Source organism: Schistocerca nitens, chromosome 8 (genome assembly GCF_023898315.1).
Source record: "Schistocerca nitens isolate TAMUIC-IGC-003100 chromosome 8, iqSchNite1.1, whole genome shotgun sequence".
NCBI classification, from domain to species: domain Eukaryota; kingdom Metazoa; phylum Arthropoda; class Insecta; order Orthoptera; family Acrididae; genus Schistocerca; species Schistocerca nitens.
In genome coordinates this window covers 541,828,236-541,853,523 of record NC_064621.1, presented here as the reverse complement: position 1 = coordinate 541,853,523, position 25,288 = coordinate 541,828,236, and the positions used below count along the sequence as shown (strand labels likewise).

The window sequence follows — 25,288 nt, the reverse complement described above, 5'->3', positions numbered from 1 at the left end:
TTGACCTCCATCTGTCCAATGGCCAGCTTCACACGTCCGTCCACATCAAACCCACCAACAAGCAACAGTACCTCCATTATGACAGCTGCCACCCATTCCACATCAAACGGTCCCTTCCCTACAGCCTAGGTCTATATGGCAAACGAATCTGCTCCAGTCCAGAATCCCTGAACCATTACATCAACAACCTGAAAACAGCTTTCGCATCCCGCAACTACCCTCCCGACCTGGTACAGAAGCAAATAACCAGAGCCACTTCCTCATCCCCTCAAACCCAGAACCTAACACAGAAGAAACCCTAAAGTGCCCCACTTGTGACAGGATACTTTCCGGGACTGGATCAGACTCTGAATGTGGCTCTCCAGCAGGGATACGACTTCCTCAAATCTTGCCCTGAAATGAGATCCATCCTTCATGAAATCCTCCCCACTCCACCAAGAGTGTCTTTTGCCGTCCACCTAACCTTCGTAACCTCTTAGTTCATCACCATGAAATCCCCAAACCACCTTCCCTACACTCTGGCTCCTACCCTTTTAACTACCCCTGGTGAAAAACCTGTCCCATGCACCCTCCCACCACCACCTACTCCAGTCCTGTAACCCGGAAGGTGTACACGATCAAAGGCAGAGCCACGTGTGAAAGCACCCACGTGATTTACCAACTGACCTGCCTACACTGTGAGCTTTCTATGTGGGAATGATCAGCAACAAACTGTCCATTCGCATGAATGGACACAGGCAGACAGTGTTTGTTGGTAATGAGGATCACCCTGTGGCTAAACATGCCTTGGTACACGGCCAGCACATCTTGGCACAGTGTTACACCGTCCGGGTTATCTCGATACTACCCACTAACATCAACCTGTCAGAACTCCGGAGATGGGAACTTGCCCTTCAGTATATCCTCTCTTCTCGTTACCCACCAGGCCTCCACCTCCGTTAATTTCAAGTTGCCGCAGCTCATACCTCACCTGTCATTCAACAACATCTTTGCCTCTGCACTTCCGCATTGACTGACATCTCTGCCCAAACTCTTTGTCTCTAAATATGTCTGCTTGTGTCTGTATATGTGCGGATGGATATTTGTGTGTGTGCGAGTGTACACTTGTCCTTTTTTTCCCCTAAGGTAAGTCTTTCCGCTCCCGGGATTGGAATGACTCCTTACCCTCTCCCTTAAAACCCACATCCTTTCGTCTTTCCCTCTCCTTCCCTCTTTCCTGATGAAGCAACCGCTGGTTGCAAAAGCTTGAATTTTGTGTGTATGTTTGTGTGTCTATCAACCTGCCAGCGCTTTCGTTTGCTAAGTCACATCATCTTTGTTTTATATATAATAATATATAATAGAGGGAAACATTCCACGTGGGAAAAATATATCTAAAAACACAGATGATGTGACTTACCGAACGAAAGTGCTGGCAGGTCGATAGACACACAAACAAACACAAACATACACACAAAATTCAAGCTTTCGCAACAAACTGTTGCCTCATCAGGAAAGAGGGAAGGAGAGGGAAAGACGAAAGGATGTGGGTTTTAAGGGAGAGGGTAAGGAGTCATTCCAATCCCGGGGGCGGAAAGACTTATCTTAGGGGGAAAAAAGGACAGGTACACACTCGCACACACACACATATCCATCCGCACATACACAGACACAAGCACACCTGAAATGAAAATGTTGTTGTTGTTGTTGTGGTCTTCAGTTCTGAGACTGGTTTGATGCAACTCTCCATGCTACTCTATCCTGTGCAAGCTTCTTCATCTCCCACTACCTACTGCAACCTACATCCTTCTGAATCTGCTTAGTGTATTGATCTCTTGGTCTCCCTCTACGATTTATACCCTCCACGCTGCCCTCCAATGCTAAATTTGTGATCCCTTGATGCCTTAAAAAATGTCCTACCAACCGATCCCATCTTCTAGTCAAGTTGTGCCACAAACTTCTCTTCTCCCCAATCCTATTCAATACCTCCTCATTAGTTACGTGATCTATCCACCTTATCTTCAGCATTCTTCTGTAGCACCACATTTCGAAAGCTTCTATTCTCTTCTTGTCCAAACTGGTTATCGTCCATGTTTCACTTCCATAAATGGCTACACTCCATACAAATACTTTCAGAAACGACTTCCTGACACTTAAATCTATACTCGATGTTAACAAATTTCTCTTCTTCAGGAACACATTCCTTGCCATTGCCAGTCTACATTTTATATCCTCTCTACTTCGACCATCATCAGTTATTTTGCTCCCCAAATAGCAAAACTCCTTTACTACTTTAAGTGTCTCATTTCCTAATCTAATCCCCTCAGCATCACCCGATTTAATTTGACTACATTCCATTATCCTCATTTTGCTTTTGTTGATGTTCATCTTATATCCTCCTTTCAAGACACTGTCCATTCCATTCAACTGCTCTTCCAAGTCCTTTGCTGTCTCTGACAGAATTACAATGTCATCGGCGAACCTCAAAGTTTTTATTTCTTCTCCATGAATTTTAATACCTACTCCGAATTTTTCTTTTGTTTCCTTTACTGCTTGATCAATATACAGATTGAATAACATCGGGGAGAGGCTACAACCCTGTCTCACTCCTTTCCCAACCACTGCTTCCCTTTCATGCCCCTCGACTCTTATAACTGCCATCTGGTTTCTGTACAAATTGTAAATAGCCTTTCGCTCCCTGTATTTTACCCCTGCCACCTTCAGAATTTGAAAGAGAGTATTCCAGTTAACGTTGTCAAAAGCTTTCTCTAAGTCTACAAATGCTAGAAACGTAGGTTTGCCTTTTCTTAATCTTTCTTCTAAGATAAGTCGTAAGGTGAGTATTGCCTCACGTGTTCCAACATTTCTACGGAATCCAAACTGATCTTCCCCGAGGTCCACTTCTACCAGTTTTTCCATTCGTCTGTAAAGAATTCGCGTTAGTATTTTGCAGCCGTGACTTATTAAACTGATAGTTCGGTAATTTTCACATCTGTCAACACCTGCTTTCTTTGGGATTGGAATTATTATATTCGTCTTGAAGTCTGTGGGTATTTCGCCTGTCTCATATCTCTTGCTCACCACATGGTAGAGTTTTGTCATGACTGGCTCTCCCAAGGCCATCAGTAGTTCTAATGGAATGTTATCTACTCCCGGGGCCTTGTTTCGACTCGGGTCTTTCAGTGCTCTGTCAAACTCTTCACGCAGTATCTTATCTCCCATTTCATCTTCATCTACATCCTCTTCCATTTCCATAATATTGTCCTCAAGTACATCGCCCTTGTATAAACCCTCTATATACTCCTTCCACCTTTCTGCCTTCCCTTGTTTGCTTAGAACTGGGTTGCCATCTGAGCTCTTGATATTCATAAAAGTGGTTCTCTTCTCTCCAAATGTCTCTTTAATGTTCCTGTAGGCAGTATCTATCTTACTCCTAGTGAGACAAGCCTCTACATCCTTACATTTGTCCTCTAGCCATCTCTGCTTAGCCATTTTGCACTTCCTGTCGATCTCATTTTTGAGACGTTTGTATTCCTTTTTGCCTGCTTCATTTACTGCATTTTTATATTTTCTCCTTTCATCAATTAAATTCAATATTTCTTCTGTTACCCAAGGATTTCTATTAGCCCTCGTCTTTTTACCTACTTGATCGTCTGGTGCCTTCACTACTTCATCCCTCAGAGCTACCCATTCTTCTTCTACTGTATTTCTTTCCCCCATTCCTGTCAATTGTTCCCTTATGCTCTCCCTGAAACTCTCTACAACCTCTGGTTCTTTCAGTTTATCCAGGTCCCATCTCCTTAAATTCCCACCTTTTTGCAGTTTCTTCAGTTTCAATCTGCAGTTCATAACCAATAGATTGTGGTCAGAATCCACATCTGCCCCTGGAAATGTCTTACAATTTAAAACCTGGTTCCTAAACCTCTGTCTTACCATTATATAATCTATCTGATACCTTTTAGTATCTCCAGGATTCTTCCAGGTATACAACCTTCTTTTATGATTCTTGAGCCAAGTGTTAGCTATGATTAAGTTATGCTCTGTGCAAAATTCTACAAGGCGGCTTCCTCTTTCATTTCTTCCCCCCAATCCATATTCACCTACTATGTTTCCTTCTCTCCCTTTTCCTACTGACGAATTCCAGTCACCCATGACTATTAAATTTTCGTCTCCCTTCACTACCTGAATAATTTCTTTTATCTCGTCATACATTTCATCAATTTCTTCATCATCTGCAGAGCTAGTTGGCATATAAACTTGTACTACTGTAGTAGGCATGGACTTTGTGTCTATCTTGGCCACAATAATGCGTTCACTGTGCTGTTTGTAGTAGCTAACCCGCACTCCTATTTTTTTATTCATTATTAAACCTACTCCTGCATTACCCCTATTTGATTTTGTATTTATAACCCTGTAATCACCTGACCAAAAGTCTTGTTCCTCCTGCCACCGAACTTCACTAATTCCCACTATATCTAACTTAAACCTATCCATTTCCCTTTTTAAATTTTCTAACCTACCTGCCCGATTAAGGGATCTGACATTCCACGCTCCGATCCGTAGAATGCCAGTTTTCTTTCTCCTGATAACGACGTCCTCTTGAGTAGTCCCCGCCCGGAGATCCGAATGGGGGACTATTTTACCTCCGGAATATTTTACCCAAGAGGACGCCATCATCATTTAATCATACAGTAAAGCTGCATGTCCTCGGGAAAAATTACGGCTGTAGTTTCCCCTTGCTTTCAGCCGTTCGCAGTACCAGCACAGCAAGGCCGTTTTGGTTAATGTTACAAGGCCATTACAAGGCCAGATCAGTCAATCATCCAGACTGTTGCCCCTGCAACTACTGAAAAGGCTGCTGCCCCTCTTCAGGAACCACATGTTTGTCTGGCCTCTCAACAGATACCCCTCCGTTGTGGTTGCACCTACGGTACGGCCATCTGTATCGCTGAGGCACGCAAGCCTCCCCACCAACGGCAAGGTCCATGGTTCATGGGGGGGGGGAGGGGGGGGGAGAATGAAAATAAAAATATATGGGGAGAGATAAAGGTGAACTAGAAAGCAACTGGAGATCTGGTGTGAAAAAAGTGTTGGTTAAAGCTGGGCTGTGTTGATCCTGTGGTGAACCTGGGTTGGTGGACAACGATGTGCATAAGGGTTAGGTGGTTGTGTTGTGTTGCCGTCAGAACACGTTAAAGGATTAAAAGGTGGAGAAATTTGGGAAAATTTCGAAAAAACTATACGTGTAAATGTATTAAAAGGAATTTTGTGCGTATGTTTGTGTGTCTATCGACGTGCCAGCACTTTCGTTTGGTAAGTCACACATCTTTGTTTTTAGATATATTTTTCCCACGTGGAATGTTTCCCTCTATATATACAGAGGGAAAAATATATGTAAAAACAAAGATGATGTGACTTACCGAATGAAAGCGCTGGCAGGTCGATAGACACACAAACAAACACAAACACACACACAAAATTCAAGCTTTCGCAACAAACTGTTGCCTCATCAGGAAAGAGGGGAAGGAGAGGGAAAGACGAAAGGATGTGGGTTTTAAGGGAGAGGGTAAGGAGTCATTCCAATCCCGGGAGCGGAAAGACTTACCTTAGGGGGAAAAAAGGACAGGTATACACTCGCACACACGCACATATCCATCCACACATATGTCTGTATATGTGTGGATGGATATGTGCGTGTGTGCGAGTGTATACCTGTCCTTTTTTCCCCCTAAGGTAAGTCTTTCCGCTCCCGGGATTGGAATGACTCCTTACCCTCTCCCTTAAAACCCACATCCTTTCGTCTTTCCCTCTCCTTCCCCTCTTTCCTGACGAAGCAACCGTTCGTTGCGAAAGCTTGAATTTTGTGTGTATGTTTGTGTGTCTATTGACCTGCCAGCCCTTTTGTTTCGTTAGTCTCATCATCTTTGTTTTTAGATATAGTTTTCCCACGTGGAATGTTTCCCTCTATATATATATATATATATATATATATATATATATATATATATATATATATATATATATATCACAGATGTTTGAGACTTGAAAATGTCTCTGAATCATATAGTTTGATTCCCTCAATTATTTATTTATTTACAATATTGGCTGACTTTATTTATGTGAGATCAATGATGTGTTTAAATCATTTTAATGAAACAAGTCTGTTCTTGGGCAAAAAGAGCAGTGAGGCCACACACACAGAGCCAAACAAGCCTCCTAAGGGAGCCTCAACACACAGAGAGAAAGTCAACGATTATTTGTGATTGCTACTTGTGATGCAGCTCTTCAGGCTACTCTATCCCGTGCAAGCCTCTTCATCTTCGAGTAACTACTGCAACCTACATCCTTCTGAACCTGCATATTGTATTAAAGTCTTGGTCTCCCACTCGTTTTTCAGCCTCCACGCTTCCCTCCAATACTGAATTGGTATCCCTTGATGCCTCAGAACATGTCCTACCAACCAATACCTTCTTCTAGTCAAGTTGTGCCACAAATTCATCTTCTCTGCAATTCTATTCAGTACCTCCTGATTTAGTTATGTGATCTACCCAGCTAATCTTCGCATTCTTCTGTAACATCACATTTCAAAAGCTTCTATTCTCTACTTGTCTGAACTGTTTATAATCCATTTTTCACTTCAATACATGGCTGCAATCCATACAAATACTTTCAGAAAAGACTTCCTGACACTTAAATCTATACTCGATGTTAACAAAAATTTTTTTCTTGAAGAATTCTTTCCTTGTCATCATCAGTCTACATTTTATATCCTCTTTACTTCGACCATTATTAGTTATTTTGCTGCCCAAATAGCTAAACTTATCTACTACTTTAAATGTCTCATTTCCTAATCTTATTCCCACAGCATCACCTGATTTAATTTGACAACATTCCATTATCCTCGTTTTGCTTTTGTTGATGTTCACTTTATATCCTCCTTTCAAGACACTGTCCATTCCATTCAACTGCTCTTCCAGGTCCTTTGCTGTCTCTGCCATAATTACAATGTCATCGGCAAACCTCAAAGATTTTTTTCTTCTCCATGGATTTTAATTCCAACTCCAAATTTTTCTTCTGTTACCTTTACCACTTGCTCAATACACAGATTGAATAAAATCATGGATAGGCTACAACCCTGTTTCACTCCCTTCCCAACCACTGCTTCCCTTTCATGCCCCTCAACTCCTATAACTGCCATCTGCTTTCTGTACAAATTGTAAATAGCCTTTCGCTCCCTGTATTTTACCCCTGCCACCTTCAGAATTTGAAAGAGAGTATTCCATTCAACACTGTCAAAAGCTTTCTCTATGTCTACAAATGCCAGGAACATAGGTTTGCATTTCCTTAACCTATCTTCTAAGGTAAGTCGTAGGATGAGTATTACCTCGCATGTTCGAATATTTCTACAGAATCCAAACTGATCTTCCCCAAGGTTGGCTTCTACCAGTTTTTCCATTCGTCTGTAAAGAATTCGTGTTAGTATTTTGCAGCCGTGACTTATTAAACTGTTATTTGCTAATTTTCACACCTGTCAACATCTGTTTTCTTTGGGGTTGGAATTTTTTTTTTTTCTTCTTGATGCCTGAGGGTATTTTGCCTGTCTCATACATCTTGCTCACCAGATGGAAGAGTTTTGTCATGGCTGGCTCTCCCAAGGCTATCAGTAGTCTAATGGAATGTTGTCTACTCCCGGGGCCCTGTTTTGACTTAGATCTTTCAGTGCTCTGTCAAATTCTTCACGCAGTATCATATCTCCCATGTCATCTTCATTTATGTCCTCTTCCATTTCCATAGTATGCCCTCAAGTACATCGCCCTTGCATAGACCCTCTATTTACCCCTTCCACCTTTCTGCTTCCCCTTTTTTGCCTAGGATTGGTTTTCCATCTGAGCTCTAGGTATTCATACATGTAATTGTCTTTTCTCCAAAGGTCTTTTCAATTATCCTGTAGGCAGCACCTATCTTATCCATCTTACTCCTAGTGATATATGCTTCTACATCATTATATATGTCCTCTAGTCATTCCTACTTTGCCCATTTGCATTTCCTGCCAATCTCACTTTTGAGACATTTATATTCATTTTCACCTGCTCCATTTTCCTTTCATCAATTAAATTACATATCACTTGTGTTACCCAAGGAAATCCACTAACCCTTACCTTTTTACCTACTTGACCTTCAGCTGCTTTCACTGTTTCATCTCTCAAAGCTACCTGTTCTTCTTCTATTGTATCCCTTTCCCCTGTTATTGTAAATTGTTCTCTAATGCTCCCTCTGAAACTCTGTACAACCTCTGGTTCTTTCAGTTTATCCAGGTCCCATCTCCTTAAATTTCAACCTTTTTGCAGTTTCTTCAGGTTTAATTACATTTCATGACCAATAAATTGTGGTCAGAGTCCACATCTGCCCTGAAAATGTCTTACAATTTAAGACCTGGTTTGCTAAATCTCTGTCTTACCATTATCTTATGGCAGCAAGAGAGGGGAAGAAAACCAATGTGCACTCCATCTACAGGTGGTCGCTCATGTCGGCACCAATGATGTGTGTCGCTATGGATCGGAGGAAATCCTCTCTGGCTTCCGGCGGCTATCTCATTTGGTGAAGACTGCTAGTCTCGCTAGCGGGATGAAACCAGAGCTCACCATATGCAGCATCGTCGACAGGACTTTTAACGCCGGAAATGCATATCCTCCTATTTCCATCTATTAATTTTTCACTGTCATTAAGGACGATAAGTGAGGGGGAGGTTACAGACTGACTGCAGACCTTTGGTACAGAGCCGAGTGGAGGGTCTGAATCAGAGGCTGAGACAGTTCTGCAACCGTGTGTGCTGCAGATTCCTCGACTTGCGCCATAGTGTGGTGGGGTTTAGGGTTCCGCTGGATAGGTCAGGAGTCCACTACACGCAGCAAGCGGCTACACGGGTAGCAGGGGTTGTGTGGCGTGGACTGGGCGGTTTTTTAGGTTAGATGGCCTCGGGCTAGTATAGAAAGGGCAGCAGCCTCAAAGGGTGCGGGGCAAAGTCAGGATATGTGGGGGCCAAGCAGAAATTGGTATTGTAATTGTAAACTGTCGAAGCTGCATTGGTAAAGTACCGGAACTTCAAGCGCTGATAGGAAGCACCTAAGCTGAAATCGTTATATGTACAGAAAGCTGGCTGAAGCCAGAGATAAATTCTGCCGAAATTTTTACAAAGGCACAGACAGTGTTTAGAAAGGATAGATTGCATGCAACCAGTGGTGGCGTGTTTGTCGCTGTTAGTAGTAGTTTAACCTGTAGTGAAGTAGAAGTGGATAGTTCCTGTGAATTATTATGGGTGGAGGTTACACTCAAAGAACTGAGCTAGGTTAATAGTTGGCTCCTTTTACCGACCTCCTGACTCAGCAGCATTAATGGCAGAACAACTGAGAGAAAATTTGGAATGCATTTCACATAAATTTTCTCAGCATGTTATAGTCTTAGGTGGAGATTTCAATTTACCAGATATAGGCTGGGACACTCAGATGTTTAGGACGTGTGGTAGGGACAGAGCATTGAGTGACATTATACTGAGTGCACTATCCGAAAATTACCTCGAGCAATTAAGCAGAGAACCGACTCGTAGAGATAACATCTTGGACCTACTGATAACAAACAGACCCGAACTTTTTGACTCTGTAAGTGCAGAACAGGGAATCAGTGATCATAAGGCCGTTGCAGCATCCCTGAATATGGAAGTTAATAGGAATATAAAAAAAGGAAGGAAGGTTTATCTGTTTAGCAAGAGTAATAGAAGGCAGATTTCAGACTACCTAAAAGATCAAAACGAAAATTTCTGTTCCGACACTGACAATGTTGAGTGTTTATGGAAAAAGTTCAAGGCAATCGTAAAATGCGTTTTAGACAGGTACGTGCCGAGTAAAACTGTGAGGGATGGGAAAAACCCACCGTGGTTCAACAACAAAGTTAGGAAACTACTGCGAAAGCAAAGAGAACTTCACTCCAAGTGTAAACGCAGCCAAAACCTCTCAGACAAACAGAAGCTAAACGATGTCAAAGTTAGCGTAAGGAGGGCTATGCGTGAAGCGTTCAGTAAATTCGAAAGTAAAATTCTATGTATCGACTTGACAGAAAATCCTAGGAAGTTCTGGTCTTACGTTAAATCAGTAAGTGGCTCGAAACAGCATATCCAGACACTCCGGGATGATGATGGCATTGAAACAGAGGATGACACACGTAAAGCTGAAATACTAAACACCTTTTTCCACAGCTGTTTCACAGAGGAAGACCGCACTGCAGTCCCTTCTCTAAATCCTCGCACAAACGAAAAGCTGACATCGAAATAAGTGTCCAAGGAATAGAAAAGCAACTGGAATCACTCAACAGAGGAAAGTCCACTGGACCTGACGGGATACCAATTCGATTCTACACAGAGTACGCAAAAGAACTTGCCCCCCCTTCTAACAGCCGTGTACCGCAAGTCTCTAGAGGAACGGAAGGTTCCAAATGATTGGAAAAGAGCACAGGTAGTCCCAGTCTTCAAGAAGGGTCGTCGAGCAGATGCGCAAAACTATAGACCTATATGTCTGACGTCGATTTGTTGTAGAATTTTAGAACACGTTTTTTGCTCGCGTATCGTGTCATTTTTGGAAACCCAGAATCTACTCTGTAGGAATCAACATGGATTCCGGAAACAGCGATCGTGTGAGACCCAACTCGCTTTATTTGTTCATGAGACCCAGAAAATATTCGATACAGGATCCCAGGTAGATGCTATTTTCCTTGACTTCCAGAAGGCATTCGATACAGTTCCGCACTTTCGCCTGATAAAGTAAGAGCCTACGGAATATCAGACCAGCTGTGTGGCTGGATTGAAGAGTTTTTAGCAAACAGAACACAGCATGTTGTTATCAATGGAGAGACGTCTACAGACGTTAAAGTAACCTCTGGCGTGCCACAGGGGAGTGTTATGGGACTATTGCTCTTCACAATATATATAAATGACCTAGTAGATAGTGTCGGAAGTTCCATGCGGCTTTTCGCAGATGATGCTGTAGTATACAGAGAAGTTGCAGCTTTAGAAAATTGTAGCGAAATGCAGGAAGATCTGCAACGGATAGGCACTTGGTGCACGGAGTGGCAACTGACCCTTAACATAAACAAATGTAATGTATTGCGAATACATAGAAAGAAGGATCCTTTATTGTATGATTATATGATAGCGGAACAAACACTGGTAGCAGTTACTTCTGTAAAATATCTGGCAGTATGCGTGCAGAACGATTTGAAGTGGAATGATCATATAAAATTAATTGTTGGTAAGGGGGGTACCAGGTTGAGATTCATTGGGAGAGTCCTTAGAAAATGTAGTCCATCTACAAAGGAGGTGGCTTACAAAACACTCGTTCGACCTATACTTGAGTATTGCTCATCAGTGTGGGATCCGTACCAGATTGGGTTGACGGAGGAGATAGAGAAGATCCAAAGAAGAGCGGCGCGTTTCATCACAGGGTTATTTGGTAACCGTGATAGCGTTACGGAGATGTTTAGCAAACTCAAGTGGCAGACTCTGCAAGAGAGGCGCTCTGCATCGTGGTGTAGCTTGCTCACCAGGTTTCGAGAGGGTGCGTTTCTGGACGAGGTATCGAATATATTGTTTCCCCCTACTTATACCTCCCGAGGAGATCACGAATGTAAAATTAGAGAGATTCGAGCATGCACGGAGGCTTTCAGACAGTCGTTCTTCCTGTGAACCATACGCGACTGGAACAGAAAAGGGAGGTAATGACAGTGGCACGTAAAGTGCCCTCCGCCACACACCGTTGGGTGGCTTGCGGAGTATAAATGTAGATGTAGATATAGATATTATCTATCAGGTGTTTCCAGGCCTCACCCACATATAAAACCTTCATTCAAGATACTTAAACCACAGGTTAGGTATGATTAAGTTATGCTCTGTGCAAAATTCTACCAGGCAGTTTCCTCTTTCATTTCTTACCGTATTCACCTACTAATTTTCCTTTTCTTCCTTTTTCTACTATCGAATTCCAGTCCCCCATGACTATTAAATTTTTGTCTGCCTTAACTATCTGAATAATTTCTTTTATTGCATCACATATTTCTTCAATCTCTTCATCATCTGTGGAGCTAGTTGGCATTCAAACTTTTACTAGTGTGGTAGGCATGGACTTAGTGTCTAACTTGGCTACAAAAACGCTTTCACTACACTGTTCGTAGTTGCTTATCCGCGTTTCTATTTTTTTTATTCATTATTAGTTGAGGACCAATTGGATGAAAATCAGTGTGGGTTTAAGCATCTTAGAGGTTGTCAGGACTAGATCTTTAGCTTACGGCAAATAATGGAGAAGTGTTATGAATGGAACAGGGAATTGTATCTATGCTTTATAGATCTAGAAAAGGCATATGATCTGGTTCCTAGGAGGAAGTTGTTGTCTGTTCTACGAGATTATGGAATAGGAGGCAAACTTTTGCAAGCAATTAAAGGTCTTTACATGGATAGTCAGGCAGCAGTTAGAGTTGACGGCAAATTGAGTTCAAGGTTCAGAGTAGTTTCAGGGGTAAGACAAGGCTGCAACCTGTCTCCACTGTTGTTCATATTATTTATGGATCATATGTTGAAAACAATAGACTGGCTGGGTGAGATTAAGATTTGCGAACACAAAATAAGCAGTCTTGCATATGCGGATGACTTAGTTGTGATGGCAGATTCGATTGAAAGTTTGCAAAGTAATATTTCAGAGCTAGATCAGAAATGTAAGAACTATGGTCTGAATATTAGCATCTCCAAAACGAAAGTAATGTCGGTGGGAAAGAAATATAAACGGATTGAGTGCCAAATAGGAGGAACAAAGTTAGAACAGGTGGACGGTTTCAAGTAGTTAGGATGCATATTCTCACAGAATGGCAACATAGTGAAAGAACTGTAAGCGAGGTTTAGCAAAGCTAATGCAGTGAGTGCTGAGCTACCATCTACTCTCTTCTGCAAGAAGGAAGTCAGTACCAAAACTAAGTTATCTGTGCACTGTTCAATCTTTCGACCAACTTTGTTGTATGGGAGCGAAAGCTGGGTGGATTCAGGTTACCTTATCAACAAGTGTGAGGTTACAGATATGAAAGTAGCTAGGATGATTGCAGGTACTAGTAGATGGGAACAATGGCAGGAGGGTGTCCACAATGAGGAAATCAAAGAAAAACTGGGAATGAACTCTATAGATGCAGCAGTCAGGGAGAACAGGCTTAGATGGTGGGGTCATGTTACACGCATGGGAGAAGCAAGGTTACCCAAGAGACTCATGGGTTCAGCAGTAGAGGGTAGGAGGAGTCGGGGCAGACCAAGGAGAAGGTACCTGGATTCGGTTAAGAATTATTTTGAAGTAATAGGTCTAACATCAGAAGAGGCACCAATGTTAGCACTGAATAGGGGATCATGGAGGAATTTTATAAGGGGGGCTATGCTCCAGACTGAACGCTGAAAGGAATAATCAGTCTCAAATGATGATGATGATGATTATTATTAAACCTAATTGCATTACATATATTTGAGTTTTTATTTATAATGCTGTATTCACCTGACCAAAAGTTTTATTCCTCTTGCTATCAAACTTCACTAATTCCAACTATGTCTAACTTTAACCTATCCATTTCCCTTTATAAACTTTCTAATCTACCTGCCCGATAAAGGGGTCTAACACTCCATACACCAATCCGTAGAAGGACAGATTTGTTTCTCATGATAATGGCGTCCTCCTGCGTAGTCCCCACCCCGAGATCCAAATGGGGGATTATTTTACCTCCAGAATTTTTTACCCACAAGGATGCCACCATCATTTAACCGTACAGTAAAGCTGCATGCCCTCAGGAAAAATTACAACTGTAGTTTCCTCTGCTTTCAGCCGTTCACAGTACCAGCACAGCAAAGCTGTTTTGATTAATGTTACAAGGCCAGTTCAATCAATCATTCAGACTACTGCCCCTGCAACTACTGAAAAGGCTGCTGCCCCTCTTCAAGAACCACATGTTTGTCTGGCCTCTCAACAGATACCCCTCCGTTGTGGTTGCACCTATGGTACAGCTATATGTGTCGCTGAGGCATGCAAGCCTCCCCACCAATGGCAAGGCCCATGGTTCATGGTTTTTATAAATACAAAACATACACAAATAGAATACTACAATTTGTTGCACAATTTAACATTTGCTGTGTCATACACAAAATAATATCTCACAGGCCATACCTACTGTAAAAACGGAAATGGACTGACACTACATATGACACGGTGATGACATTCAACTGACTTAATTTATGATTCACATATGATCTTATGACTCTCTGCAGTCCAATGACATGCACACATGAAACATGAGGATCATTTTAAAAGTAAATAATGATTTTTTTTCTCTAGATATTTTTGTTCACAACAATGAAAGAAAATTTATTTTACAACATGCTTTTATAAGATCTGCGACCCTGCTGTTGAGGTGGGACAAAAACTGCATGGGTCATCACATCTATAAACATTCTTTACTTCTAGAACAATCATTTGTTAAAACCATATGGGACACTGCACAAAACCTCTGGAACCATAGAACAGCATCTCAAGGTAATGTGAGTGCTGTCCAAGCTTCCCGCTCAGTGACACAGATACAAATTACTGCCTCTGAGATTAAGAACAAATTGATCAGTCTCATAGCTCAAACAAAGTTGAACAATCTAGTGTCAACAGGGGAAAAATATATGTAGTGGATACAGTGGATTATAGTACTAATCGCTCCTGAGCACCTCAGGTTTTTTTCATACAAATAGACACTGGATGATGTATGCAGCCTCTCAGTACAGGTGCTTATTCCCAAAACGCAGCAAATGCTGATAACCCCAATGTTGAGTGCCATAAGGAAACAAACAAAAACTAACCCCCCCCCCCCCCCCTTCTGAGCACAAATTCAGAGACTAATCCTGTTACTGCTTAAATAATTGCAAAAAAAATTAAGGTCCTACAAGAAGAGTTATTGAAGTGAGTCAGTGTTACCATATGTTAACTGTACGTAGGCCCGTTTCAGAAGGGGGGGGGGGGGGGGCAAAGAGTGGAGGATCAAGCCCAGCTGTCATGGAGAGCCACAGGGAAAGGAGCCATATGAGGGAATACGCCATGTCTGGCACCTGCAGTGCTAGCATCATAAACTGTGCTTCATGCTTCCATGAAAACAGAAGTAAAAAATCACTTAAACGCTGTTTGTAAACGAAAGTGAAATCATTACATGTATTGACACATTTAGTAAAGACCCCAACTAAGGCAATTATGTGCACTTCTCACAAGTGAAAGTAAACAGTACCAATTACAGTGGTTAACACACTGTACTCTATTTCTGTAATGTGTAAAAAATTTCTTAAGGTTCTGTGATCACGAAAAGAAAAAAAAAATATTGTTAATTGTTAAGCTAGGGATATACCTTTTCATTTCACTTTTGATACCATGTGAACTTCAACAGTTGAACTTTGCTGAATTATATGACATTGTACAGTGAGTACTAGAAACCTAAACACGATTTTTTGCCTTGTCAGTTTACCATGCCATAAAGAAAAAAATAATTATTAATCTCAATACTGAACCACTTGACCAGAGAGGATGGACTCACTGTGGTGTTTCTGGGTGGCCAGGTTTCGCAGCGACAGAAGGAGCCGGGGGTGGGGCAGTTGGGGCAGATGGAGCAGGAGCAGGAGCAGGGCCAGGGGGCGGTGCCCCAGCCGAAGCCGGCACTTCCACAGACTTCCAGTCCTCTCCCTGAGCCACCATCAGAGCTATCAGCGTCCCCACCTTGACATCAGCTGTGTTCTCTGGAACCTGTAAAATAATTCGTACTTGTTATTTGATCCACAACAGTAAAAGGCTCTGTCACTGTTTAGAATTACAACACTGCCTCTACTTTACTACAACAATTCCAAGTTTAAGCTCACCTTTAGTCTAAAAAGTACATCTTCGTGCAAATTGCTCGTTGTTTCTCCTCTACAACGAATGCATACAAATATACAGACTCAAATCATTTCTTGAAAAGTTGTGCTACTTAGATGTAGGGAAACAATTTACTTTTTCTAAAATTGTGCAGAATATATGACACTTTGAAAACACTGCACTGACCCAAAAGCTGGTGAGCATGTGAAACATATGGTTGCGATTTTCAAAAAGAAAACTGAGTCAGTTAGAAACAAAACATACTCAGTTTAATTAGGCTAGACACAAGTACAATTGATGATCATTTGCCAGCTAAATACACAAAGCTGGAACTGCAGTTCAGCAGCCTGACTATGGTGAGTGGTTGTGTCAGGTCCAGTGGGAGAGGGGAAAAAGGAGGTGGTTAGCCATGAGGGAGAGTTGGGGAAGGTGGCTGACAGTTCAGATGAGAATAGGGATAGGAGTGTGACACTGGCACCTGTTAATTTATAAGCACATGATGATGATGATGATGATGATGATGATACGGAGGAATCAAATGGAAGGATATGACACAACAGAGGAAACAGAGACTGGTGGGAAGAGCGTGTGGGTGCAGGATTAGCGAAGTTAGGTTCCTGCAGCAGGGTAAAGGTGCATGTGGGGCTGGGACTAGTGGAGACAGAGACTTGTAAGATTACAGGAATGAAGTACATGTGGCATGGACAACTCCCATATATGTAGCTCAGAAATGATGGTGTTGGGGAGTTACGATCCAGGTGGCACAGGTTGAGAAGCAGACACTGAAACTGAGCATGTTATGTTCAGCAGTGTGTTCTGCCACTGGATGGTCTGGTCTGCTCTAACACACAGTTTGGCAGTGGCTATTAATTCAGGCAAACAGCTGGTTGCTGCTTATGTCCACATAAAATGCTGTGTAGAAATTGCAGCAGAGCTGGTATATGACACAGCTGGTTTCACAGGTAGCACTGCCTCCAATAGGACAGGATACGCTTGTGACAACACTGGAGTGGGATGTGCTGAGTCTTGCCCCTGGTCTTCATCAGAGATATGACCCATCCGGCAAGAGATTTGGAGTGGGTGTGACCTAAGAACACAGCAGTCTTACCCTATCCCAGGAGAGGTAGGACCATCTGTGAAAGCAACCATGCCATGTTATCAGCTCTGCTGCCTCTCCCTTCCAAATTCCAATCCTGAGTATCAGCTGACCACTCCAATCGGTCAGCCACCCTTCTACAACCCACCCTACCATTCTCTGCCTCCTTTCTCCATGTGAGACAAACTCTCTCTCTCTTCTGTGTGTGTGTGTGTGTGTGTGTGTGTGTGTGTGTGTGTGTGTGTGAACATGAACTCTACCTTAAAAAAGGATTCATCCAAAAGCTGACAAGATTTCTTTCTTCTGTATGTGCCTGTAAGGAAGGAAGATTAAAGTTTAACATCCCATCAACAGCGCAGTCATTAGAGACTGAGAACAAGCTCGGATTACTGAAGGATGGGAAAGGAAACGGCTGTGCCCTTTGCCAAAGAAACCATCCCGGCAATTTCCTGGGGCATTGAGGAAAATCACAGAAACCACAATCTGGATTGCTGGACGGGGATCTGAATCATTGTCCTCAACATCTCTAGTTTTATTTGAATTATAAATATAATTATAATAAATGAACCACAACAGTTTTACAAATCACTCACTTTAAAACAGCAGTGGCACTAGCCACTGCTATGTCAAAAATTAAAAACTATATCACCCAGAATGAACTTGAATAGCTCTTAACAGAAACACCTAAAAATAAGCTAGCAGAGGAGAAGTGGGAATTGTTTACCAGGTGAAAGAGTGTAACAGCAAATGAAATGAGTTCCCACGCAAACTAGGCATTCTGTCTTATGGATACAAAGTGACCGTTTTAAGGGTGCAAGCCTTGGCATCGACTTCATAAATGAATAAGATCAGCTGTTATCTCTGATCTATTTAGTTATACATTAAAAAGATGATACCGGCCTATTCATAACTTTCAGTCTCCCAGCACAGTGTATGACTAATGCCCGAGTATAATGAAGAGCAAGTGGCAGGGTGCATCTAAGGGCCATTGTACACTGACCAGGCCTGCACGGCCTCTGATGGAATATGTAATTCCTAAGAGGGCTTGAATAGTGTCATAAACCACTATTGATACATAACGTCATGTCATGTATTTTTGCAATAAAAGTTGCCAGTCATTGAAGAGGGCTCAGGGTATGCACTTCTGTATCATGTATGTCTTTAGTGAGCAAATGATTAAGTGGAGTTGAAAGTGTTTGCAAACACTTTATAAAGAAGAAGTTTGCAAATTGTTGTGACTCGCCGATCTTTCAAAGTGCCGCCGCGCAGTTACACGCGTCCTCTACATGCGGCGCTGTCTGCCAGCGATGCAGCAGCTGCGCCACCTAAGCGGCCGGCCAGCCAGCCAGCGGCAGCTAGACTTGGACTCAGTGCTAATTTGACTGTTACCGTGTACACATGTCTTACTTTGTCTACTTGATCTGTGACTTACATGTATTGTGTCGTCTCTGAAATGTGTGTGTTCAACTTGACATTATAACAACTGGTGACGAGGATGGGATTTTTCTTTTCCATCGTTGACCCACAGACTTCCATGGCTACTTTAGAGCAACTATTGCAAGGTCTCATCGAACAGCAAACGCTTTCACAAATGCGATTTGTGATTTCGTCGCGGCATCCAATGCGGGGCGTCTCTCGTCGTTGTCTATACCTCCTTTTCCTCCTTAGGACGAGACGGCGGAAGACTGGTCTGATTACAAAAAACGTCTTCAACAGCACTTCTTGGAATTTCATGTCGCGGACGAACAAACATGTAAGTCTCTGTTCCTTTCATGGATTTCACCTCAAATGTATCGGTTGTTGGCGCAATTGGCTCCTTTGAAAGGTCCTGCGTCTTTGTCCTTTGCTGAAATGTGCTCACTTCTGTCCGTCTATTTTCAAAAGCAAACGCATGTGGTAGCCTCTCGTGTTGCCTTTTATCGTTGTCAAAAACAACCGAATCAATCCTATCGCGCTTGGGCTGCTGAACTTCACAGTCTCAGTCGAAAGTGTCAATTTGTTACTGACGTTCACAAAGAATCCTACGCCGATTCCATGGTACGGGATGCTATTATCCGGTTGGCGCCCGACAAAGAAGTTAGGCAACGTGCCCTTCAGTTGGCAAATCCAACTCTAGATGAAGCCCTATCCATCGTGCAGTCTTTTGAAATTTCTCGCGCCGCTGGAGTGCAAATAGAGGCGTCAGGGAAATACAACCTCTGTGCACTGTTGACGACGCGTGCGGCATGTCCCCACCGGCCGATGTGGCCACAGTACGCTCCCACGCGCAGCCTCGGCCTAACCGTAAACAACCCTCTAAGAAACTGCAGCAAAACCCCCGGCAACTTCCTTCATGTCCGCGGTGTTTTACGATACATTCATAGGAGGATTGTCCCCAATGTTGGGCCGTGTGTCACAATTGCAAAACGAAGGGTCATGTGTCTTCCATTTGCAAATCTGACCACATACATGATGTTCATGACCGTGATGCTGATTCTGTTTCTGTGTTGTCTGTCAATTGTACTTTGTCCCTTTCAGGGAAGTTATTCCTCACTGTCCAAATACTTGGTCGGGATGTTCGCATGCAGGTGGATACTGGTTCTGCTGTCACTATCATCAATTCTCAGACGTATCTTCAGTTGGGTTCTCCAACCCGATCACCTGTCACTAGGCAATTACGGACGTACAATAAACAGAAGATTTCTCTCTTGGGACAATTTGATGCTGAGGTATCTTACAAATCTGTCATTAGCACTGTTCCCATATTTGTGGTCGAGCATAGTAACGCGTAGAATCTTTTTGGTTTCGAAGCCTTTCGCGTTTTTGGGTTCTCTATAGACGACTGTCAATATTGTCTCTGACGCTATTCCTTACGCTCACTTGGATTCCTTGTCGCCGACATTTTTGTCCCTTTTTTCTACTGGGTTAGGCCGTGCAAATGAATTTGAAGCTCATATCACGCTCAAACCTACTGCTCGGCCTAAGTTCTTTTGGGCTTGGCCCATTCCTGTGGCCCTTCGTGATCGGGTCAAACGGGAGCTGGATCGTCTCACTGCTTCATGGGTCTTGCTTCCCGTCACTTCCAGTGAGTGGTCCTCTCCTGTCGTTGTCGTAGCTAAGCCCAATGGTGATATTCGTCTCTGTGGCGATTTCAAAGCCACTGTAAATGTTCAATGCCTCATCGACACTTACCCTATGCCCTGACCTGAAGAATTGTTCACTAAACTTGCTGGAGGCCAGTATTTTTCTAAAATTGACCTGTCAGAAGCTGCTTCCTGGCAGTTCCTGGTCCTTAACACGCCTTTCAGCCTCTATCAATACCAACGATTGCCATTCGGGGTTGCCAGTGCCCCTGCTCTCTTTCAGCGATTCTTGGAACAATTATTGCTCCCTGTCCCTTTGTGTATCAATTACATGGACGACATTGTTGTCAATGGCTACACCAGTGAAGAACACCTTCAGAATCTCCGCACACTTTTTCATGTCTTACAGACTGCCAGTCTTAAGTGTAATCTTCAGAAATCCAAATTTTTTCAGGCATCTATCACGTACTTGGGGTTTCAACTCTCTCGGAATGGTATTCGTCCGCTTCAGCAAACTGTCGCTGCGATCGATGCCCTTCCTCGCCCTACATCTGTTAAGGAACTGCAGGCCATCTTGGGGAAAATAGCATACTATCACAGGTTTTTACCGTCTGCGGCTTCGGTGGCTCAGCCGTTGCATCGCCTATTGCACAAAAACGTGCCCTTTCACTGGTCCGCGCCATGCGATGCAGCTTTCCAGAACCTGAAGACTATGCTGAAACAGGCCCCGTGCCTGGCTACTTATCGACCTGGCCAACATCTTGTTCTTGCCACGGGCACCTCTCAATACGGGGTTGGTGCAGTCCTAGCGCACCGTTTTTCTGAACAACCCATTGCTTATGCCTCCAAAACGCTCACGGATGCCCAACAAAAATATTCTCAAATTGAAAAAAAAAGCTTTGGCCATTATTTATGCTCTTCATAAGTTTGGTGTTTTTCCTTATGGATCCAAATTTCATCTTGTTACGGACCACAAACCACTTGTTTCCTTGCTCCATCCATCAACGTCGCTTCCCGACAAGGCTGCACACCGCCTCCAGTGTTGGGCTCTTTACTTGTCTCTTTTCAATTATGAGATTCATTTCCGGCCGACGGCTCAACATGCGAATGCTGATGCACTGTCTCGCCTTCCCATGGGTCCTGATCTGGCATTCGATAGGGACGAACTTTTGTGTTTCCACCTGGATGTCACCGAGCAGCGGGTTGTGGACGGGTTCCCCATCACCGTGGACTGGCTGGCGGCTGCTACGGGTTCTGATCCTACCCTCTCCCAGGTTTTAAGCTGTATTCAGAAGGGTTGGCCAGATCATCCGTCCGCTAAGACTTCCATTGCGGAACTACTATGCTTTGCGCTACCGCCTCACGGCTAGGGATGTGTTATCCTCCTTTCCACCGACAATCCTTTGCCGCGGGTTGTGGTACCTGCACCTTTGCGTGCGTCGATCTTGCGCCTCCTTCACTAAGGGCACTGGGGTGTCTCTCGCACAAAACCTCTGGCGCACCGTCATGTGTACTGGCCCGGCATCGACTCTGAAATCGCACACATGGTCGCTGCCTGAGGCCCTTGTGCTTCACAGGCCGCCACCCCGAAGTCATCTTTATCACCGTGGCCTTTGCCTGAGAAGCCCTGGGAGCGTATTTATGCTGACTTCAAGGGACCATTTTTAGGTACTTATTGGCTACTCGTAACTGACACCTACTCTAACTTTTCTTTCATTGTCCGTTGCACGTCGCCTACCACCGCGGCAACCACACATGCTCTAGCTCGCATTTTCTCTTTGGAAGGCCTTCCCTCTATTCTTGTTACTGATAATGGTCCGCAATTTGCCTCTTCCGAATTTGCGGATTTTTGTGCCCGTCACGGCGTCATGCATGTTACGGCCCGTCCGTTCCATCCACAGTCAAACGGTGAGGCTGAACGACTGGTCCGCACATTTAAGGCTGAGATGAGGAAACTCCTGACTTCTTCTGCTGCTGATGATGCACTTCTCCAATTTCTGGCTTCTTACCATTTCACCCCTATGGGCGACCACAGCCCGGCTGAGCTCTTACATGGCCGACAGCCCCGAACGCTACTTCATCTTCTGCGGCCTTCCACCTCGTGGCTGCGGGTGCCTTCGCTTGGCCGGTTCAACGCCGGCGACCTTGTATGGGTACGGGGATATGGTAGGCGGCCAAAATGGAGTCCTGGCCGCATCTTACGACACCGTGGCCGATGCCTGTATGAAATCCAGACGGACACGGGTGTTGCTGTGCGTCATTCGGACCAGCTTCAGCCTCGTGTGCCAGCACCGCCTGTTCTGAATGTCGCTACACCACCTTCAGCTCTACCTGACGCTCGGAATCTTGGTATCTCTCATTACTCACAACGCAGCCCTCTCACCATCATCTCAGTGCCAGCACAAGAACGGACGCCACCAGGAGACGTGCCCATGCAGGAACCGGATGACCATCATCTGTCGGAGCAACTCTACTCGCCTCCTTCTCCTATGGACGCCGACATATCGCCCATGTCTCCTGTTACAACAACCGGACTTGCCGCAAAGGGCAGATTGGTGCACAGGGACCCAGCAGATTCGACCCCTATGTCTCCTGTCATCTCGACCCATTATCATCGGGGACACTTCCGTCCGTACGGAAAGCCTCCTCCTCGAGATTTTACGGCCAGTCAAACAACACCTATGGACGTTAGCAATCTACAGGCCACCTCCATCAAGACCAGTGCAAAAAATTCAAAGGGGGGGGAAAAGTGTTGTGACTCGCCGATCTTTCAAAGTGCCGCCGCGCAGTTACACGCGTCCTCTACATGCGGCTCTGTCTGCCAGAGATGCAGCAGCCGCACCACCTAAGTGGCCAGCCAGCCAGCGGCCGCTAGACTTGAACTCAGTGCTGATTTGACTGTTACCGTGTACACATGTCCTACTTTGTCTACTTGATCTGTGACTTACATGTATTGTGTCGTCTCTGAAATATGTGTGTTCAACTTGACGTTATAACACAAATATTGATTCCAAGTACCGGGTTTTTGCTGGATGTGAAGGTCTGAAGCTAAAGCAAAGTGAGAGATTTGAGTGAGGATAATACTCAATACATGGTTGTAAAATAAAGCAGAAAAGTGGAAGAAACCAAAAGCAGTGTTCTATTAAGTAAAAAGCATTAAAAAGTGTAGGTTCTTTGCACAATATGAATTTTATTATTATTATTATTATTATTGTTGTTGTTGTTGTTGTTGTTGTTGTGAGTGACTCCTGGGATGTTCAATTGTATTTTGACGAGTTATTATGTAATGCATTGAGACCATATGTTGATGACATGTTATGAAGTAAAAACCAGTTATTATACCAACTGCATGACTGGAGGTTGAAAAGTGTAACAAAAATAAGCTCAGAAACAATCATATTCAACCCAGTGGAGATTACATAAATACTGCTAGGCAAACCTCTACACAGTCTGGTTAGGGTTAGGTAGAATAATGTGACCAAGATCTCTTTTATAAAGTAACTACTATGTAAATTTTTAGGTAAAATGTGACTGAGCTACAGTTTTATAATATAAATAATAGACTTTCGAAAATATTAAACACTAAATTAAATTAAGAAGACAGTTAAAAAACTGAATTTACACTCAAGGGGGAGGATTTTTTATTTATAATCCTGTATTTACTTGACCAGAAGTCTTATTCCTCTTGCTACCGAACATCACTAATTCCCACTATAACTTTCACCTATCCATTTCCCTTCATAAATTTTCTAATCTTCCTGCCCGATAACGGGATCTAACATTCCATCCACCAATCCGTATAAGGACAGTTTTGTTTCTCATGATAATGGCGTCCTGAGTAGTCCCCACCCCGAGATCCAAATGGGGGATTATTTTACCTCCAGAATTTTTTACCCACAAGGATGCCACCATCATTTAACCGTACAGTAAAGCTGCATGCCCTCGGGAAAAATTACAACTGTAGATTCCTCTGCTTTCAGCCGTTCACAGTACCAGCACAGCAATGCTGTTTTGGTTCATGTTACAAGGCCAGTTCAATCAATCATTCAGGGCACCTGCAACTACTGAAAAGGCTGCTGCCCCTCTTCAAGAACCACATGTTTGTCTGGCCTCTCAACAGATACCCCTCCGTTGTGGTTGCACCTATGGTACAGCTATATGTGTCGCTGAGGCATGCAAGCCTCCCCACCAATGGCAAGGCCCATGGTTCATGGTTTTTATAAATACAAAACATACACAAATAGAATACTACAATTTGTTGCACAATTTAACATTTGCTGTGTCATACACAAAACAATATCTCACAGGTCATACCTACTGTAAGACTAGAAGAAGGGATACATTGATAAGATACATCCAGAGATAGCAGGGAACAGTTAATTTGGTAATGGAGGAAAGTGTGGGGGTAAACATTGTAGAGGGAGACCAAAGCTTGAACACAATAAGGAAGTTAAAGTAGGATTGCAGTAAGCATGCAGGGGTGAAAAGCCTTGCACAACACATTCTAGCATGGACAACTGCATAAAATCTGTCTTTGGACGATAATAACAAAAACAACCACCACAACTACTATGAACAGCTGAGAATCAAAGTAATAAAGTACTCTACAAACATAAAGCATCTTGGGAACTAACTAACAAACAATGTAAAACACAGAACCATTAAGTATTAGACATGACGGTAATGCAATGACACACACACACACACACACACACACACACACACACAGGCACAGGCACAGGCAGGCGCCCGTGCGCATACGCCCACACACACATCCCCTGCATCCACATCCTCTTCCCCACAGTCTCCCCTTTCATCTGTCCTGCCATCCCGCACCAATCCCTTAACCCATGTCACTGTGCACCACAAACTCACCAGTTTCAATGCCTGTGTGCCACATTTCTACTGCCCCCCCTTCCCATGTTCCTGCCTCGCTCACCTGCTGCTTCCCTCTGAGCAATCAGCCACTCTTCCCCAACATACCACGCCGCTCCTTGCCTCTTTCCTCCCCTCAACCACTCCTCCCGAGACTGCACATCACCACACTGTACTTGCCAAATGCATCAGTGTACGTGTATGTGTGTGTGTGTGTGTGTGTGTGTGTGTGTGTGTGTGTGTGTTAGCACACGTGCGTGCGCATGTGTGTGTATGCGTACGCGTGCACATCCCCTCTAGCTCAACAAAGAATTCATCCAAAAGCTAGCAAT

The 25,288-nt window shown here is 43.6% G+C and overlaps 1 protein-coding gene across 1 annotated transcript in view; it reads right to left on the bottom strand.

The window, feature by feature from the left end:
- LOC126199273 (pyruvate dehydrogenase protein X component, mitochondrial-like) overlaps positions 1–25,288 on the bottom strand; it is a 122,168-nt gene that overhangs the window by 80,948 nt on the left and 15,932 nt on the right. The window contains exon 3 of the mRNA XM_049936081.1: positions 15,610–15,815. Within this exon, the coding sequence (XP_049792038.1) occupies positions 15,610–15,815 (206 nt within the window). The remainder of the gene's footprint in view (positions 1–15,609; positions 15,816–25,288) is intronic.